The sequence below is a fragment of the Dromiciops gliroides genome, chromosome 2, assembly GCF_019393635.1.
Source record: "Dromiciops gliroides isolate mDroGli1 chromosome 2, mDroGli1.pri, whole genome shotgun sequence".
Classification (NCBI taxonomy): Eukaryota; Metazoa; Chordata; class Mammalia; order Microbiotheria; family Microbiotheriidae; genus Dromiciops; species Dromiciops gliroides.
Genome location: NC_057862.1, coordinates 388,307,710 through 388,327,758, shown reverse-complemented (window position 1 = coordinate 388,327,758; position 20,049 = coordinate 388,307,710). Strand labels below are relative to the sequence as shown.

The 20,049-nt window shown below is 41.4% G+C and overlaps 1 protein-coding gene across 11 annotated transcripts in view; it reads left to right on the top strand.

Annotated features, from left to right (window-relative positions):
* The window catches only part of PRRC2B (proline rich coiled-coil 2B), a 97,552-nt gene that overhangs the window by 63,836 nt on the left and 13,667 nt on the right, over positions 1 to 20,049 (top strand). For 6 of the 11 annotated variants that reach the window (XM_043988230.1, XM_043988238.1, XM_043988233.1 and 3 more), the window contains exons 9-23: positions 302 to 444; positions 888 to 978; positions 3,230 to 3,422; positions 4,557 to 4,872; positions 5,564 to 5,751; positions 7,893 to 8,103; positions 9,085 to 9,307; positions 9,999 to 12,086; positions 14,295 to 14,500; positions 14,879 to 15,024; positions 15,872 to 16,013; positions 17,708 to 17,790; positions 18,430 to 18,621; positions 18,755 to 18,949; positions 19,453 to 19,539. In XM_043988230.1, the coding sequence (XP_043844165.1) occupies positions 302 to 444; positions 888 to 978; positions 3,230 to 3,422; positions 4,557 to 4,872; positions 5,564 to 5,751; positions 7,893 to 8,103; positions 9,085 to 9,307; positions 9,999 to 12,086; positions 14,295 to 14,500; positions 14,879 to 15,024; positions 15,872 to 16,013; positions 17,708 to 17,790; positions 18,430 to 18,621; positions 18,755 to 18,949; positions 19,453 to 19,539 (4,504 nt within the window). The remainder of the gene's footprint in view (positions 1 to 301; positions 445 to 887; positions 979 to 3,229; positions 3,423 to 4,556; positions 4,873 to 5,563; positions 5,752 to 7,892; positions 8,104 to 9,084; positions 9,308 to 9,998; positions 12,087 to 14,294; positions 14,501 to 14,878; positions 15,025 to 15,871; positions 16,014 to 17,707; positions 17,791 to 18,429; positions 18,622 to 18,754; positions 18,950 to 19,452; positions 19,540 to 20,049) is intronic. The other 5 variants (XM_043988239.1, XM_043988235.1, XM_043988234.1 and 2 more) reach the window with 3 other exon arrangements.

The window sequence follows — 20,049 nt, the reverse complement described above, 5'->3', positions numbered from 1 at the left end:
TAATTTTAAGTTTTTGGGTTAGTTGTACCAGTATTACAGGTTTCTTCAGGATGCTAGGAGCAAGGAATGATTGATGGCCCTTATACTGACACTATGAAATAAAGGGCCTTCTTGCTCTTATATGAAAATAGGTTGAAAAGAGGGCTGCAGAGAGTGATTTTTAAGCATCATATATGCCCTCAAATCTTTTCATCACGGAGAATTAAAACAGAAGGAAGAAAACAAAGAAAGTTGTTTATTTTCCTGCAGTTTATGTGACTGGCACATACAGTATCATTATTCATCTTCCCCCTTCCAATAGGAAAGAAAACAGAATGGGAATGTCCCGCCCAACACGCCCCATAAGGCAGCTAGGGGAACGGGCTCCACGACCCACTATCATCAATGCTGAAAACCTCAAAGGGCTTGATGAACTTGATACTGATGCAGATGATGGTTGGGCAGGTATGAACTTTGATTATTTGATTGGTTACCAAATGGCTGCTGGGAAAGGTAGGAATAATAGTAATTTACTTGTCTTCTTGACAGGGTTACTAGGTTTTTGAATCCATTTTGGCATATCTTTTCCCCTTGGATTGGAAGTAAAGGGGAAGGGTATAGAGGAGCTTAGCGGGTTTACATTTTATGGCAACAGAACTGGGATTTTCTTATTGGCCATCAAACGGAAGCAGTTGCCTTTCATGATAGGCTTGAAGTCAAGTGGGCTTCTTTGCTGTGTGGGGGGTGGACAGGGTAATGCATTTCAGAGTAATGGGAAATTTCAGAATGTTACTTTATCTGGAGCACTGGTGTTATAGCACAGCTGATTTGGGCGGTTACTTTTGAGTTCCCCTACCATATTGGAAAGATGTCGAATTATTTCCTCCTTGGCCCTCCTGTTGCTGTAGGCCTTCATGATGAAGTGGATTACTCAGAGAAACTGAAATTCAGTGAAGATGAGGAAGAGGAAGAGGCTCTTAAGGATGGAAGACAGAAGTGGTAAGAGGTCTCTTAGTCTGGTTTCTCTAATAGCAGCTGTCCAGACTTGAGGATATTTAAAATAAACTTTTGGTTCTACTATAATGCCTTATCTTGATATAGAGGGGTTTTGAAGGCTATGTCACTAAACCATTAATTCTGGCAGGCTCTTCTATTTTAGAAAAACTTCCGTAGTCCTAGCAATGAGCTCCATGTTTTGCCTTTATAAGTATAATGAAGGTTATCACCATTAGAATTGAATTCTTTGGCTGCAATAGCCAGTGAAGCAGAAAGATTTAAAATGGCTAGTATTGACACTTTCACAGGAAACAATCAGAAGAAAAAAGGAAGATGCAGCTAAATGAAAGAATAGTTTTCAGCTTCTTAGGAAAAGAATAGCATACAGATCCTTATAGAGGAAATGAACCCAGAACATACAGAACTTCCTAAACAGGACCCGGGATTTTGGCCTAACCATGCACATAAGAATCACTAAGTAGGGGCCGCTAGGTGGCGCAGTGAATAGAGCACCATCCCTGGAGTTAGGTGGACCTGAGTTTAAATCCAGCCTCAGACACTTGATACTTAGCTGTGTGACCTTGGGCAAGTCATTTAACCCCAATTGCCCTGCAAAAATAAAGAATCACTAAGTGGATTTAGAGTGTTTTGTCCATTACACAACATGTAGTGTCAGTCACACAATACCAATATGAGATAGGTTGGTGAACTGGGTTCATGGTTGGAGAAGAGAAACATGAAGAGGGAGGAGGAGCAGGAGTGTGGGCTGGATTGTAAGGTAGCATAGTTCCCACACATCACATTTTTGAGGAGAATTTCCCAATCCTTTTTTTTTCTTTTTTTTTTTTAATGAGGCAATTTGGGTCAAGTGAATTGCCCAGGGTCACACAGCCAGCAAGTGTTAAGTGTCTGAGGCCCAATCCGAACTCAGGTCCTCCTGACTCCAGGGCCGGTGCTCTATCCACTGCGCCACCTAGCTGCCCCCCAATTCTTTTAATAATTCCAAACCTGTCTTGGAAACAAAGGCCTCATTCTTTAATGTCAAATTTTTTCTAGCTCCCTCTTTTTTCCTTTTTAAAATTTTTTTATTTCCAATTCCAAATTCTCACATGCAGCCCTCTCCCTCCAGTCTTTTCCCTACCCATTGTGAAGTCAAGATATATGATATCAATTGCACATATGAAATCCTGCAAAACATTTCCACATTAGCTACGTTGTGGGGGGAAAAAATAAGAAAGCTAAAGAAAAAAATGCTCTTCAGTCTGTCCTCAGAGTTCATTAGTTCCCTCTCTAGAATCCTTGGCAGTTGTCGGATCTTTGTATCAGTCAGTTAGTTCCTTCTTTTTAAAGCCCTTAAAAAATCCTGACACCCTTCTGTAGATTGTGTACCAAGGTTGGGAATCAGGATCCTACAGAAGTGATGTCCAACTCAAATAGAAATGCAACCCTGAAGGCTGTAATATTGACTTAGAAGATCACAAATTAACATTATCTAGGTTGTAATTTTTGCTGAATTTGTTAAAAACCATTTTCTAATTACATTTGGTGGAGGGGGCGTGGGAGTGAGGGTTAAGTGACTTGCCCAGGGTCACACAGTGAGGCAGGATTGAACTCAGGTCCTCCTGAATCCAGGGCCGGTGCTTTATCCACTGCACCACCCACTGCCCTTAATTACATTTTAATTTGGTTTGGCTACACCATTTTTCATCCTCTGCCCTACAGCAACATGATGTCCCATTCTATTACTCTTTTGTTTAGCTTAAAATCTATGGAAGGAAATAATTACCTGTTTTTAAATACTTAGACTGATTTCTAGATCCAAAGCAAACTGCCTTCAACTAGGAATTACTCTGTTGTAGTGGAAAGAATACTGGATTTAGAATCAGAAGACCTCAATTGAATCGCAGCTCTTCTGTTTGCTTCCTTTATAATTTTGGACAAGTCAGTTAACCTCTCCAAACCTGTTTGCTCATCTTTAAAGTCAAGAAATTGGATTTGCTCCCTAAAGTCCTTTCTAGCTCTAAATTCTATGATTCTAGATTACTCTAAGGTTCTCATATGCTGTGGTTTTTAAGTGGAACTCAAATTACTTGTGAGTAATCTTCTTTACTTATACTAGATTTTAGCTTTTCTCCTTTATTAGGACCCAGTGGTGTTAGGGGTTTGTTGGACTTCTCAGATGAGGCTGGTTAGAAGGACCAGAATTTGTTTAAAATAATTGAGGGAATTAATCTTAAAAGGAATTTTGTTATAGGAACAACTGGGATCCAAGGAGACAGCGGCAGTTGTCACTGAGTTCTGCAGACAGTACTGATGTCAAGCATACCCTGGATGAAGGAAAGAACTGGGGTGAATCTATGGGCATATCTCGGGCCATCCGTAAGGTGCTAGAGCCTCAACCACCTTCTAGGAAGCTGAATAGTTGGACCCCAACCCCTGATTATCAGGTATGTTGGATACTTATGAGGTCTGTACCTCAGCAGTCAGGTGGAGGCACTGATGGGGACAAGAATCATAGTTTACCACATTGGTAGCATCAAGGCAACAGCTAGATAGGGTATTTAACTAATCTTAGGATATAGTTTCATTTCCACTGAATACTATAGGGTGTGTCCCTTAAAAGTACATAAATTGTATCATTTTTTTTATATCATTGGGAATTTGCTATTTTAAAAAATCCTATTGTAAATTGTGGTTTATTTTATCTTATGTATAAGTCTAGATTTAATTACATTTTATTAGTTTCAAATTAGTGGCTCAGTAACAGTTTGAATATAAGGAATATAAGAGAAGGCTTATATTTAATCATATCCTACAGTGGCCTACTGGAATTAATTTTTAGATTCTGTGACTAATAACTGCCACATGTTGCTTTAACATTTTAAAAATGACTTTACATGAATCTTTTGCTCTTTACAACAATCCTTTGAGTTAGGTATTATCTCCATTTCACAGATTAAATTGAATAGGTACTATACTGTTATCTTCCAGGTAATTAATATGACCATTCAAGTAACACTTCTTGCCAAATCTGTGATGTGGTAAATCTCTTAGTCCAGGTATTCTCACAATATGCAAAATAGTAACTGTTTGTTTGTAACTGAGTCCTGATGGGTCAGTAAATTGTCCTTCACCGGCCAAACTTTGTAACCCATCTGCGATCCAGTATCTTCAGAGAGAAATCCTCAGGTTTTCCTATTTTATCTTGAATACTCAAAAGAACTATTATGGTTTGATTAGGGTTGCAGTTTTCTTTTTTGGTAGGTTAGGAATTGCTTTAATTTTTGTATGAATGAAAATGAATTTTATCGTTTCACTATGGAGTTTGTATACTTTGAGGATTATCTGTTTTTAAAGGGCTGGAGGAATTGAGTAGTTATGGTGCCTAAAGAATGGTGAAGGTATGGATCCCGGGCCCTGTGCTCCAGTAGTCTAAGCCCACTGATGTCTGGATTTGTGATTTTTGGCTCTTTTTGTTGTGGAAAATGACTTGGGAAGCGTGGAGTACAACCTCTGTTGGGGCTGATTTGTGATTTCTATTGTCTTTCGAAGTGGCATCTCATCATCTCTTGTTTTGATAGAAGCCTTCAATGAATAACATGCTCAGACAACAGTCTATGGAAGACAAAGAGGACAAGCTGCCCCCACGACAGAAATTTGTACCCTCGGAAATCTCTGAGGCTGTGGAGAGAGCCCGGCGACGCCGAGAGGAAGAGGAGCGTCGAGCTCGGGAGGAGAGGTTGGCTGCCTGCGCTGCCAAGCTCAAACAGTTAGATCAGAAGTGCAGGCAAGCCCAAAAGGCCAGTGAGGCACAGAAACACCAAGACAGTGAAGCCCCCCGGTCCCCAGCCACGGAGAAAAGTTTGCCGCAGGAGAATGGCCACGCTTTCCACAAAGGTGTGAACTGTTCCTCCAAACAGCCTCCATCACTTGTAGTGTAGTTCCATTGGGTTGGTAAATGATATCATACTCATAATTGTGTAGCAATATTCTCTGATAATCTTGGAGTGCATTATGAGCACTATCTTTGTGTCACAACATTGTTTTGACAAAGTTTGGGTGAAGTTTAGGCCAAGGCTTATTTTCTGGTGTTTTGTTTTGTTTTTTAAATTGGAAAAACCATTGCCCTGAGAATTAAACTTGCTTATAGTTAAGTGGTTTATTCGTAGAGATGGGAGAAATTGACACTTGCTCTTTGATTTGAGGCCACTGCTCTGACCAGGCTGGGACTTTTCTCAGTGTATCTTCTGGATTTGATGGCAGCTGCTTTGTATTTGGAAGAGGACTGCTCCTTAGCAGTCTCTGTAGCTGGAACAAAAGGAAGGGCACTTTGGGGGCCAAATGAGTGTCATTCAGTCCTGAACCTAAAAGGTGAAAGATTATGTGAGAACTCTTGTATAGTTAATTTCTTCCTAATTTATTTGTCATTTGTCATAAAATTTCTCTCTTCCTTAATGACCTTAGCTAAAAAGAGGGAGCAATGAATGTGGACAGCACAATGTGAATGTTGAAGGATGATGCCTGATATCACATTCTCAGTGCTTTTGTGAAGTGACAGCATATATTCCTTCTGTGTTTTGCTCTGCAGCAACACCTGAGGTACATGCCCAGGAACCTCCTGCTACTCATAATGAAGAAGAGTCAGTTATCCCTCCTGCGGTGACCCAGAGCAGCAGTGATGAGGAGCTCAGAGAATCCACATCTCCTGTACAAGAGTTCAACAAATACCAAAAATCACTTCCCCCTAGATTTCAGCGCCAACAACAACAGCAACAGGTAAAGACAGCAAGAATTTAAAAGAATCCTTCAAAACAAAACAAAGTAGCAATTCCAATTCTTGTCTCCTTTTATACCTTAACTTTATCCTTGTCAATGGGTAATTTTAAGAGTTGGGCAATTAAAATGGGGACACTGATAGATCATTCTATAGCTATTGATTATGAACCCTGGGAGACCTGGGTTCAATTTCCCGACAGGGAGCCAAAAGAAAAAAGAAAAGGAATACTCTTAAATGCAACTTTTGTTTCTAGAATTCTACTCTTGGTCTCTCTTCCCTTTTCTTGGTAGTTAAAAGGCAGTGTACTTGGCTAGAGCAGTATACAAGTGAAAGAGAATACTTTAGGTCCTGAAGAACACTTCTTGTGTCCAAGTAGCATCCTTTGGGTTACTAGAGCTCCAAATTAGGACTGCCTTGGATCTTTTGGTCATCATTGTCTCCACTTCCCTTTAGTGTCTACACCCGAAAGTTGACCCCATTGTGCTTGAAGTTTTTAACACTCTTGGAGTACATAGAACTTTAAACCCAAAGTCTTCAAGAGTTTTCAGCTGAGCCCTACCCTTTCTACAGGAACAATTAACTTGTTGGGTGCACAAGTGCGTGCGTGTGCTCGTGCATGCGCATGCTTCTTTCTTAGCTTGGGAATTTAGCCAGGGCAAATTCATAAAGTCAAATGTCTACTGATTGGGGAGTTTTGGATAACTTCATTTAAATAGCATATGAGTAACCATGACTAAAGTTGACTCCTTTTTTTAAATAAACATTTTTATTTAATGTTTTGAGTTCCAAATTCCATGCCTCCATCCCCTCCTCCCTCCCTGAGGCAGTAAGCAGATCTCAGTTATGCATGTGTAGTTATGTAAAACATTATCATATTAGTCATTCAGTATAAGAAGACTCGAATAAAAGAAAAAAGTGAAAAACAGCATGCTTCATCCTGTGTTGAATCAACATCAATTCTTTGTTTGGAGGTGGATAGTATGCTTCATCATTAGTCCGTTGGTATTGTCTTGGATCATTGTATTGCTGAAAATAGTTAAGTCATTCACAGTTCTTCATCAAACAATATTGTCACTGTGCACAACGTTCTCTTGGTTCTGCTCACTTCACTGTACATCAGTTCATTAAAGTTAACTCTTAACTGATAGGTGGAGTGAACCAGGCTGAAAGTGACAAACAGGCAAATTAGAAGAATCCAGTAAACAAGCTGTGTGTTCAGCTCCTCCAAGAACAGTTGAGGTTTGGACATGAGGACCTCTGCTGAGTTCTCATGTCTTGCTTCTATTTTTGAAAGAAGGAAAATAGCCATCATGTCCTTGCTACAGTTATTCCATTAACCAGTTGCCAGGTTGCCCTAAAAAAGAGATACTGCTAGAGCATCCAGGATCTTTTGATATGCTACATTTATTGAGTATTGGTGGGATATGCTAATTATGCATACTGACCCTCAGCCACTTTCTTTTCCATATGGAATCTACTGTAGCCTCACAGAATCTTAGCAGGCAGATTAGATGACCATTTCTGGTTTTATTTGGGGAGATTTGTGTTGAAGGCATGCTGAATAATGTGGCATTAACACATGTCCCGATAGCAAGGGTCATATGTGTGTTGAATTGATTCAAGTTTGGTTGTTGTTGTTTTTTTCAACACTTAACCAGTAAACTATTGGGCTTATGAAACTAAGTAGTAGAAGGAAGAAATAAGCTCTCTCTAGGGAGAATTCCTTGATTTTTCAATTTCCATGGATTCTGTAGAAAGGACAAATGCTGATCAGTTCCAGGCATTAGATTGCATTTGAATAAAAATTGCCTGTGTTGTACTGCAGCAACATGTTTGTTTCTGTGGTTTGATAACATAAAGCAGTTTTCACTTTGGGAAGTTTTTGTGTCCAGTTAAATTGTGACCAGCCACAAGAGCCTGCGGCCAATGCCACGAAGGCTGGCACTCCTGGGTTTCCCTTCTCCAGTAGTCATTTCCTGCTTTTATTTTCCTGTCGCATATGGAATGCTGCTTTGTTTAGTTCTTGATCTCTCAAAACTGTGGCATATGTTTGATCAAAGCTGGAGGAACATGCCTGTGGGTGGGTGCTTCCAGTTCCCAACATCTTGTACCTTACCAAAACATTCTCCTTCTTTATTAGGAACAGCTGTACAAGTTGCAGCATTGGCAGCAGCAGCAGCAGATCTATCCTCCACCTTCCCATTCCCACCCTCAGCGCACCTTTTACCCACATCATCCCCAGATGCTGGGATTTGATCCCCGTTGGATGATGATGCCCCCTTACATGGATCCACGAATACCTCCAGCTCGAACCCCTGTTGACTTTTACCCTTCAGCTCTACATCCTTCAGGTAAGAACTTCTGATTGTGATCCAACTCAGCATTAGTCAACTGGCCAGATTCTTTTAGCATGTGAAAAAAGTAACATTTTCCCCTTGCTCACCTGTAGGTTTTAGATGTGGGGGAATTTCTTTTTTGTTTTTGTTTTTGTTTTGCGGGACAATGGGGGTTAAGTGACTTGCCCAGGGTCACACAGCTAGTAAGTGTCAAGTGTCTGAGGCCGGATTTGAACTCAGGTACTCCTGAATCCAGGGCTGGTGCTTTATCCACTGCGCCACCTAGCTGCCTGGGAATTTCTTTTTACATACGTTCTTAGAACTTAAAGGATCTTAGAAGGTTGTCTTGTCTGACTAGTGAGGAACTTCAGCTCCCCCAAAGTTAAGTGACTGTAACCTGAGTTGATCAATATACTTTATCTTATCAGTGATTTTATCATAATCTATTTAGGTAGAGTTAAAAAAAATCTCATCTTTCCTTTCTGTTCTAACCCCCCTCCATCCCAATTTCCCTAAGCTGAGGAAGCCTTGAGACTTCTTAAAGCTCTTGCAAGTTTCTAGAACCTTTGACCATTGTGGTGGATGTTGGCTAAAGAGAGATATCGCCTGGGAAATATCAAGCTGGCATACAGTTTGCCCCAGGCAAGCTTCTGGGGCTTTAATTCACTTTGCTCAGCTCTTAGCAGCAAAAAACTCCTCATGCAGGAAGGGCTCCCTTTAGTTCTCCATTGTAAAGCCACTTCATTTTTTTAAAAGTTATCTCTGATGTACTATAGATATTAGTTGTGAATAATAAGCTGTGTAGATTGGTAACTGATGAGTTGCAACATGCCAATTCCTTTTCCCATTTTTCTCTTTCTTGAATGTTCTCTCCAGTTAGCTGATAAGTTTCCATATCCACCTCTTTTTCTGCCTTGAGGAAGAGATTGCACTGGTCCCCACTGTGCAGCTGGCTTCTTAATAAGATTATAGTTATCGATTCTTTGCTATCTTTAGGAATGATGAAACCAATGATGCCACAGGACTCCATCAATGGGACTGGCTGTCACTCTGAAGAACAGAACTGTCCACCCCCAGTCCAAGAAAGGAAAACTCTTTCAATGGAGCCTGCCCCTGTGTGGGGCCAAGAGAGCTACATAACTATTCAAAACAAGGGGTACTCTCTCCCAAACCCAAAGCAGAATGACCCAACTTTGACAGTCGAAGGAGTCCATGCCAGGTGAGAGGACATGGGATGCCACTGACCTACTACTGGTTAATTGAGGATGATTCTACAAGGCCCTGCTTACAAGAGGAAAGTGAGGATTCAGTGAGGAAATGCCAGTCAGGGGAAGGGGTACATTAGAGCTCTTTGTGTGCACTTAGGGGAACATATGGGGCTTTTGGACATCTGCATTTTTCTTTGGATGCTTCTTTGTGAGATAATTCTAACTGTGGCAGAATTGAAAACCAACAAGGAATTCTTGATAACTAGAGTGAAGCAGTAATGGGTACTGCCTTATTCTCATGCTATAGGACCTATAGAGTGGGTGGGTCAAGCCTGCTAGTTGTTAAAACTAGAGGAATTTAATGCTGATTACCTAGTGGATTTAGAAAATTCAGCTTACCATTGCTTTCCCCCAAGTTCATTCTGTTTCTAGGATGGTACATTGTGTCTCCCAGGACTATGAATTCCTCAGTGTTGTGGACTCTAAAGACAGTGACAGACAAATTAGTCAGACATTCTGACTTGTGGGTTTGTGATTACTTTGTTTAAAGATAGAGAATTATCTTTGATGCTTGTAATTTAAAACAGCAAACTTTTTTCCCTCCTCTCTTGGAACTGTATTCAGAATGGAAACCTGGAGCCAGATTTGAATCCCATTTACTGTTATTGTTTTGTTTTTGTTTTTTTCCTGATTCCTTTTCAGGAATGAAAGCTCTTACTCTGCCTCGACTGGAAGGTCAACAGGTATAAGTGCCCAGCACGATCTCTTTGAGGAGAGAGGGGATGAGTACTTCAATGCTTTTGACAAGAAGGCCCAAACAGACTTTGACAACTGCATCTCCTCTCAAAGAATAGGCCAGGAGCTTTTGTTTTCACCCCAGGAAAATGTGCAGGAGGCAGTTGCTGCTGGGGTTCACCACACAAACCTCAGGTGCTCCCCATTGGAGTCTGACTTTGTTCCAGGTGATAAAAAACCAGAATATAGCAGCTGGGATGTTGGACATCAGCCAAAGCCCCCTGACACAGCTAACAACCTGGAAGAAGAGGCTCCTAAGGAGGAGCAGTCTTTCAGCTCCGACCCATGGAAGAAGGAGGGCAGTGTCAGCAAACAGCCTGCCTCAGAGACGGAATGGGTCCCTGAGAACCGAAATACTAATAACCAGCAACAGGAACAAATTGGGAGGACCCGGAGATCTGGTCCTATTAAGAAACCTGTCTTGAAGGCTCTCAAGGTTGAAGAGAAGGAGAAGGAACTGGAAAAAATTAAGCAGGAAGTGGGAGAAGATAAGTTCCATCTAGCCAAAGAGAAGGAGTCACTCAGCAAAGCTGAGAATGATGGCACTGATGAGGGAGACTCTACACCAGTCAACTCTTCACATTCCCTGCTGGCTCAGAAGGGCTCCTCTCAGAATAGCTTTGGCCATGAGACTGAGAAGTTAGAGGAAGAAGAGAAGCCTGAGAAGGCTTGGGAGACCAAGGTTTCAAGGGAGTCCAATGATCTTCCTCCAACGAAGAGGAATAATTGGATTTTTATAGATGAAGAACAAGCCTTTGGAGGCAGAAATCAGAATAGAGGCCGAGGCCGAGGTTTCAGAGAATTCACTTTCCGAGGTCGGGGTACTAGTGGAAGTAGTGGCGGTGTTTGTGGTGGTGGTGGTATCATTGGTGGAAGAGGAATATATAACAACCAAAGAAGTACCCGGGGGCGGAGTCTCCGTGAGTTCAATCAGTCTGATGACTTCCCTAGAAGTAAACCCCGACGGAGAATTGCCAGTGAGACTCACAGTGAGGGCTCTGAATATGAGGAACTTCCTAAACGGCGCAGACAAAGGGGATCAGATAATGGGAATGAAGGCTCACATCTGGAAAGAGAGGAGAGTGACTTGAAGAAAGGCGATTACAAAGATTCCTGGCGATCCAACAAGATCTATTCAGATGACCACAGTAGTTTGGATGCTAAGAACAGAGCCCCTCGAGCTTTTGGCCGAGCACTCCCCCCACGGCTGAGTAACTCTGGGTATGGGCGGAGAAGCTTTGTGTCCAAGGAATCATCTCATTGGCAGGGCAAAAGTAGTGGAGGCTCTTGGCAGGACTACAATAACGGTATGTCCTCAGATACTTTTGGGACTCGAAGACAAACAGACCGAGACTATATCCAAGATAATTACAAACATCCCGATTCATTCAGTGGAAGAAGCTTTGAAGACAGTCATCTAGATGATAAGAGGTCCTTTTTCCAGGATGATTATGCAGATTCCGAAAATGTGGAAAACCGGCCCTTCCGGAGACGGCGGCCCCCCAGGCAAGACAAACCTCCTCGATTTAGGCGCCTCCGACAAGAACGAGAGTCCTTAGGCCAGTGGGGTACTGATGAGGGATCAAACTTACTTTCTGGTCAGTGGCCAGGAAGGCCAAAGTTGGTTCTGGCAGAGAAGAGCAATCTATCTGGCAGGAGAACTCCTGACCTCTCCTATCAAAATTCTTCTGATCATGCCAACGAGGAATGGGAGACAGCATCTGAGAGCAGTGACTTCAGTGAAAGGCGGGAGCGGCGGGAAGGTGGAACAGCTGAGGCCGATTCCCAGCTGGATGGTAGCTTGTCTGGGACCAGTTTGGGTGAGAAGAGAGAGTTAGCCAAACGGAGCTTCTCTAGCCAGAGACCCCTAGTGGACAGGCAGAGCCGCAAAATGGAACCTGGAGGGTTTGGAGAGAAGTCTGTAAGGCAAGGAAGCAGCGGATCTGCTACCCGCTATGAGACCCAACAGAATGGGACACCTTTGAAAGCCAAAAGGTAACAAAACACAAAATCCCTCTTTGTTTTTTCACTTTTAAAAAATACAAAGAAATGGAGTGGCTAGGTGGCGTAGTGGATAGAGCACCAGCCCTGGATTCAGGAGGACCTGAATTCAAATTTGGCCTCAGACACTTATGACCCTGGGCAAGTCACTTAACCCCAATTGCCTCACCAAAAAAACAACAACAAAAACAAAGAAATATGGAGAGCTTCATATATAAAGGTAGATGTATCTGTCTCTCTGTTTATCTGTGTCCCCACCATGTATATCACATGCTCCCAAACTCAGTCTAAAATTGCATACCAGAGAGGTTAACTGCTGCTGAGATCATTGTTTATGGTTTCTCTCTCTCTCTCTCTCTTTTTTTTTTTGTGGGGCATTGAGGATTAAGTGACTTGCCCAGGGTCACACAACTAGTAAGTGTCAAGTGTCTGAAGTCAGATTTGAACTCAGGTCCTCCTGAATCCAAAGCTGGTGCTTTCTCCACTGTGCCACCTAGCTGCCCCCCTCTCTCTCCCCAAGTATCTTCTTGTGGCTCAAAAGATAAAAGTAAAGGACTGCCTTACATTTGGCCTGTATACTAGAAAGTCTGGCATCCTTCCTGGTATCATAAGCCCTGCCCAGGGGATCACTGCAAAGAAAACAGTTTTTCTTTGCAACAAGATAATAAGCAATAGCTAGTTTACCAAGATCTCTCTACTCAAAGCCTCTCTGGTCAGCAGCCCTGCCTGGGGAGATTTGTAGCACTGGCTGTTAAACTGAGTCAGCTTTTCTAGGAATCCTGCCTCCCAGCAATAGGAAGGCAGGCAATTCTCCTTCTGGAATGTTAACTTGGTGCAGCAAGGGACTGGGGATAATGAAAAGAACTGTCAGAGTTTGTCTCCAGTGTTGCTTCAGAGCCTGGACTGCCTGATAGCTCTAAGATTTTATCTCTGGTAGAAACTTTGAAGTGGATATTCTGTTCTCAGGGATTACTGCTCCCTTGGGAGAGCCAAAAGGGTGTTCCTGGATTGGAAAGATATGGACTGCTTGATTGTTGATTTCCCTTAAATCCCCTCTCTTCATAGAATAAAGGAAATGAATACTCTTGAGATCTGTGGAGTAACAGTTAATTTAGATGCTAGTTTATGCTCTCAAATGTTGGTCTATTCTAGCTTTAAATACCCTCAGCTGAGGATGTTTGGAAGCACTTCTGATCTCCACTTCTTTCCTAGTATTTCCATATGGTTCTTCTAGAGGGAATAGCCAACAGTAGATTATGGTTAGAATCATAAAAATATACCCAGAAAGAGCATTTTGCTCCTTTAATTCTCTTTTCTTGTGCGTCTGTGCTTAATCTGACAGGAATATAGTAAAAAAGAAGAGAAATCCTTTTAACTAGGAGTAATCATGGAAATAATAGTAACGACTAGCACTCACATAACATTATAAAGTTTGCAAAACACTTTATAAGTCCAACCCTGAGAGCGAGGTGCTATTATTCAATCCATTTTACAGATGAAGAAACTGAAACAGACAGAGATTAAATGATTTGCCCAGGACCACACAGCTTAAGTAGGTATCTGAGGCTGAATTTGAATTCAGTCTTCCTGACTTCAGGTCCACCACTTAATCCATTTTGCTACCTAACTTTTATATGACCTCTGTCATGCATATATAATGCTGTTGATTCAGTGCTTAGTAACTTATTAATCTTTTAAAGAATGTTTTTATTTTTTCTCAATCACATGTGAGAACAGTTTTTAACATTCAATTTTTTTATGATTTTTGAGTTTCAGATTTCCTCCCTCCCCACTCCTTGAGAAGGCACCTTCTTTGATATAGATTACACATATACAGCCATACAAAACATTTCTGTATTAGTCATGTTGCAAAAGAGAACAGAGACCTTTAAAAGAGAGAGAGAGAAACCAAGGAAAACGAAGTAAAAAAAGTCTGCTTCAATTTGCATTTCAGATTCTATCAGTTGCCTCATAAAGTTTTTAAATGAAACTACAAGGAACAGCAAGAACATGGCCAGTCTGCCCACGCTGATTAGAAAGAACTCTAATAGGGCACTGTGTGTGTGTGTGTGTGTGTGTGTGTGTGTGTGTGTGTGTGTGCGCGTGTGTGCACGCGCGCGCGCGCATGCGTACACTAAGGTTATTTTTCTTCTGTTGGCATATGCCTTCTCTGAGCTTACTCATACTTTCTTCCCTTTGCAGGTCTCCAGAAGAGGCTTTACCTGGAGGTGTTGGCAACTCTAACAGTGGGAGCAATCATTCCACATATAGTCTGGAACGAGTTGCCCATACCAACTCTGACATTACTGAATCACCAGTGAAGAAGCCAGAGAAAGAATCCAAGTTGGCTGTTCAAAGGGCAGGCGAGAAAGGAGAGGCCCTTCCACAATTTGATTTAAGTTATGGAAGTGAGTTTCTGAGAAGTCATTAGAAATTAGAGAGTACAGAGAAAATGAAGCAAAAAGAGAGCAAGAACCAAGAAATCCTGTCATTAATTTGGTAGACCTAATGGAAGACTTAGGCATCATTTTTCAGTTAGTATTAGATGTAGTAGATGAGGTGGGGGTATCTCTTTGATACCACAAGGATATATGTCAGGAGGTCTTTGTCTAGATGGTAATAGGATGACTCTTCAATACAGTTGGGTTTAATACCTGTACTGCAGACAAAGTGAGGTCTTACCAACCTAGAGAGGGTAACCTAATGTTCTGAGATTAGGTGTTTTCATATACCAAGGTACTTATTGAATATAATGGAAAAAAATTTTTCCCCCTTATAAAACTCAGATTCTATCATAGACAATCGGGCTTCAAACCCTGGAGAAGAAAATGAAGTGGGTTCCATGGTGAGTGAAGGCTTCATTGAGGTTTTAACTAAAAAGCAACGTCGCCTGATGGAAGAAGAGCGGAGGAAGAAAGAGCAAGCTGTCCAGGTGAGTAAAGATGGGAAGGTAGGAAGAGGGCAGACAAGTAGTCTGATGCTAAAGAGAGCAGGGAATGAATGGTAAGGTTTTAGATAAGGCAGTAGACCAAGGGTTTCCCTACTTCAAGAAGCCAAGAGGTTATCTTGCTTCACTCAATTCCTAAAAACAAATGTGTAAGAAAGCACAGGTAGTACTAACAAGTATATGCAAAAACACCAGGGAGTTTTGTGTGTACACTGAATTTCTTTAATTTAAGATTATTCCTTTCTTACCTACATAGTCTGACAGTATGAATGCAATTTTTTAAAAATAGTTTTATATTTTTAAATCTTAAAAGTGATTTAATATTTTATCCCACCAATTACATGCAAAAACAATCTTGAACATTCATTGTTTGTTTTTTAAAATTTGAGTTCCAAATTCTCTCCCTCCTTCCCCTTCCCCCGCATTGAGAAGGCAAGCGATTTGATATAGGTTATACATGTGCAGGCATGCAAAACCTATTTCCATATAAGTCATGTTGTGAAAGAAAACACAGACCCCCAAAAAGTATGATTTGATCTGCATTCAGATGCCATCAGTTCTTTTTGTGGAAATGGTTAGCACTTTTCATCATAAGTCCTCATGAATGCAGTTCTATTGCTTGTTTCCAGGTTAGACTTTTGATGAAGTCCTATGAAAAGGAAGCAGGAAGACCAAGAGTGAGTTGTATAGAAAGAGGCAAACATCTGGATCCTCTGAGTAATCTCAAAGCCTGAGTTGAGTGTCCAGTGATGAAATTAGCAGGAAGGTCTCGAATTTTGTATTTCCGGCATAGTGTTTAGGCTAATTATCTATTAATTTTCTCTTTCCTCAGGCACCAACCAAAGGCCGTGCTTTGTCATCACGAATTCCTCCTCGCTTTGCTAAGAAGCACAATAACTTATGCTTAGAGCAAGGGGATGGAGCAGTGCCCAGCAGCAGCCTGGGCACAGAAATCTGGGAGAATAACAGTCAAGGTGAGCTCAGGAGGTCTCCTTGTCAGGCCATATCTTACCTTTCCTCCTTCATTCATGTGCGTAGAATTTGGGCAACTGGTAACAGAGGCAGCTCCTGATGAAGCCTAAATTTAGACATCCTCCTACATTGGGTGTATTTACGTGGAGCACATAAAAGAGCCAGGTGGAAGGTAGGTCAAAAACCCCCCAACAACCTCTGCTTGGCTACTTTGGTAAACAGTGGCTTATTAAGGATACTTTATTACCTGGAAAAACTCCTCACTGCCTTCAGCATAATGTGTTAGTAATCTTGACAGGATTGAACCAATGATTTCCTCCACCTTCCGTATTTTAGGAGGGAAATAACAAGGAAGGGAAAATACATTTACTGTTGTCAGTCAAAGATTGTGACTTTGGGTGGGGGGAGGGAGGTAATGAGGGTTAAGTGACTTGCTCAGGGTCACACAGCTAGTAAGTGTCAAGTGTTTGAGGCCGGGTTTGAACTCAGGTCCTCCTGAATCATGGGCTAGTGCTTCTTTTACTGCGCCACCTAGCTGCCCCACCTTGATTCTGACATTCTTACACTTACAATATACCCTTTCCAATTCTCTCAGATATAATATTCGGGTAGTTTTTGGTCAAGTTGTTTTATGTGAGGGCAAACATAAATTAATTCTCTGTACCTAGAAACAGAGATATCTAAGCCAATTCTATTCCTGGTTATTATCATTCTGTGTTCCAGTTGCAAATTGGAATATCTGAGAATCATAGTTTTCAAGCTGGAAAAGCATGGATGTTCATAAAGGCTCTAACCCTTCATTTTGCAGATGGAAGAAGTAAGATATAGAAGCCATAAGTAGCAGGGGTGGGACTTGGACCCAAGGCCTTTTAGCTCTGAACATATTGTTCTTTATGATATCCTACACAGCTGCTTGTTTTATTGCTCTGGGGAAAAAATTCTGTTTCTGAGACATCATAGAATGATGTCTGGTAATGAAAAAAATTTAAATCTCACTTTTATCCTCTGATAAAATATATGATGATATTCTAGGTTTTAAAATATCTATGCAGAGAAGCTAGGTTTATCTTTCTATTTAATCACATAATTGTTTAAGTGAAAACAATACCAGATTTGCTGAATAGCATACACTTTAAAAAAAAAAATTTTTTTTAGCTGGGGGGGTGGGGGGGGCAGTGAGGGTTAAGTGACTTGTCCAGGGTCACACAGCTAGTAAGTGTCAAGTATGTGAGGTCAGATTTGAACTCAGGTCCTCTTAAATCCAGGGCCAGTGCTTTATTCACTGTGCCACCTAGCTGCCCCCAAGCATACACTTTCTATCAAACTTTCTATGCTGCTACAAAAACAAACAGTTATATTTGCTTAGACTCTGTCTTGATAAGGTTCTGTGGTAGTCACTGGCAATAATTATGAGGATATATTGGTTAAGCAGTAGGTACAAATGCAGCAGAGGCAGTAGTTCAGAATGCAGGCATAAGACCATATTGAGTAATGTACATGTACATGATATGGTGAAACTGAAAATAATGTTCTATGGAGCAAATAAGGCTCTTGGCTTATACCTTTATATTTGGATTTCTGTTGAGTTTCTCTGTAATGGAATGTACTTATACTAACCTTCTTGAGAGCCTATAAACCCAAGTTCTTCTTGTCTGTTGGTTTATTTATGTTCTCTTTATTTCCTCTTGCCTCTTAGCTCTTCCAGTTCAGTCTACCACCAATGATTCCTGGAGTAAAGCTGTTAATGCCTTTACCAGTACAGAGTCCAGCTCTACAGAAGTGAGTGGTCCCTCCCATACTCATTGTTTGTCAGTGCACTTTTGTGCAATTGGTATTATTATAGCTGATTGAGGCTGCTGCTTCTATTCTGTTTGGTAATTCTCCCTGAGCTCTACCACCTGCAAAACTTGTGTCTGTTGAAATAGAGACTGATTCTGGATTGAATTGAGTTCTAGCAAACTAGAGTTCAGAATTGGCTTTGGAGTCTTAATTTGTGATGCTTCTTATATTAAAGAAGTATTTCCTTGCGGCTACTTATAGTGGGAAAGAACAATTAAATTAAATAAAATAACATGGGTGAGGAGAGGCGATTAATGGACATAGCAGTTGCTATCCTTGAGGACACTGGAGTTTCTGGTTTGGGTCATAAGTGAAATGAGTTTGGCAGCTGCAGTTTAGTGACCATCTGGTTATGCAGATGTAGTGTAGTTAGTGAAGTTGGTAATCTTTCTAGAGATGCTGGGTAGGTCATTCAGAGATCTAAATGGGCAAGAGGTACAGTGAAGTGTTTGGGGTTAATTATAAGGATATCTCTCCCTTCTTTCCTAATTAGAAGTATATATCTTCCCCTTGCATTTTTGCTTTTTGTTTCAGTTTGCTGGGATATGAGGGTGTTAACCCATTTTGTGCTTTGCATAGCAGGGTTTTAAAAGCAGCCAGGGAGATAGTGGCATTGACTTGAGTGCAGAATCTCGGGAGTCTTCTGCGACCTCCTCTCAGAGAAGTTCCCCCTATGGCACTCTCAAACCAGAGGAGATGAATGGGCCGGGCTTGGCGGAACCCAAATCTGATTGCCAGAAGGAGCAGGTTCAGAAGCAATCTGAGAAAAAGGTAATCTGCATTTGATAGCCCAATCTGAGAACAAAATGGCCAGGTTGGACATTTGTTTTCCTTGGGTTTTGTAGAAGCCAGAGTGTTGGCCTTCCTGGTTTTTGTTTCTTAGCCTCTCTGCTTTCCCCTTAAGGATTCAGAACAAGGTTCAGGACAGAACAAGGAGCACAAGCCTGGACCCATCGGCAATGAGCGCTCTCTGAAAAACAGAAAGGGCTCTGAGGGTGGCGAGCGACTGGAAGGGAATGTCCCACCTGTTAATGGGGTGGAGATTCATGTGGATTCCGTGTTGCCTGTTCCACCCATTGAATTTGGAGTCAATCCTAAAGTGAGGATTTTATTTTTGCTTTTCATTTCTTATTTTGGGGATGGGAGTTTGGTAGTTTTTAAATTTGGAACAAGGACAAGACAGGGTTATTCTTCTGGAAATTAGAAGAATGAGGGGGTAGTTCAAGGTGGGAAGGAGAAAAGATTACAGTCAAGTTTAAATATTATGAATTCTAGGTAGTACCAAATTGCCTAATAGATTTCATTACTGACACAAACCAGGTTCTCAGGATGAATTTAGCACATAATGTTCACTGTCTCCATCAGGAAAACAAATGGAAATGGGAACAGGTGAAAATTCCTAAACCCCATGTCTTCATGTGTGCTTTGGAGAACATCTCGTGTTGAGCACAGGGTGAATGTTTGGCTGAATATGTGGCTCTTTGTTCAGTGCTTCTTAGTGGATTTTTTGGGTTTCTGAGTTTGGAAATCAGTTCTATTTTTAGCACCCCTAAAGCATGGACCTGGAATGGTCTGGGTGAGATGGATGTTTCCTTCTTCCAGGACTCTGATTTCAGCTTGCCTCCCGGCTCTGCTTCCAGTACTGCAGCAAACCCAGTTGTCAAACTGCAGGATGCCTTGGCCAGTAATGTAAGTGTAACCCACTTCTTGCCTTTTACTTAGCTACCGATCATTGTTTGGATGGTAGGAATACAGAAAGAATCTTAAAAGCATCTTCATTTTCAAGTGAATCACCCAACTATTCTTTATAACAAGTGCTTTACAGTGCAGCTCTCCTTTTATAAGGCTGCTCCATCCATAACAAATGGATTTGGACCATGGAATAGAGGCAGTACAATTACAATGTCTATGTAGCATGTTAGTAATTGGCACTTTCATGACTTAGTCATCTGTGAAATCATCCATTTCTAGCCAAGGACCAGTTTCTGGGTATATTTCATGCAGCCCAGGCAGTATTGTACTTGCATATCGAACCCTTTGAGCCACTATTCTTCCTTAGAAATTTCAGTCAAGTCCAAGCCATGTAAATTATGAAATGGAGTTTGCGCAGACCTAGAGAGTGTGAATTGATGAGGTATAGAATGTCATTCCCAGGATCTTCACTATAGCAAAAGAAAACTTATCTTGACTTTGACCAGT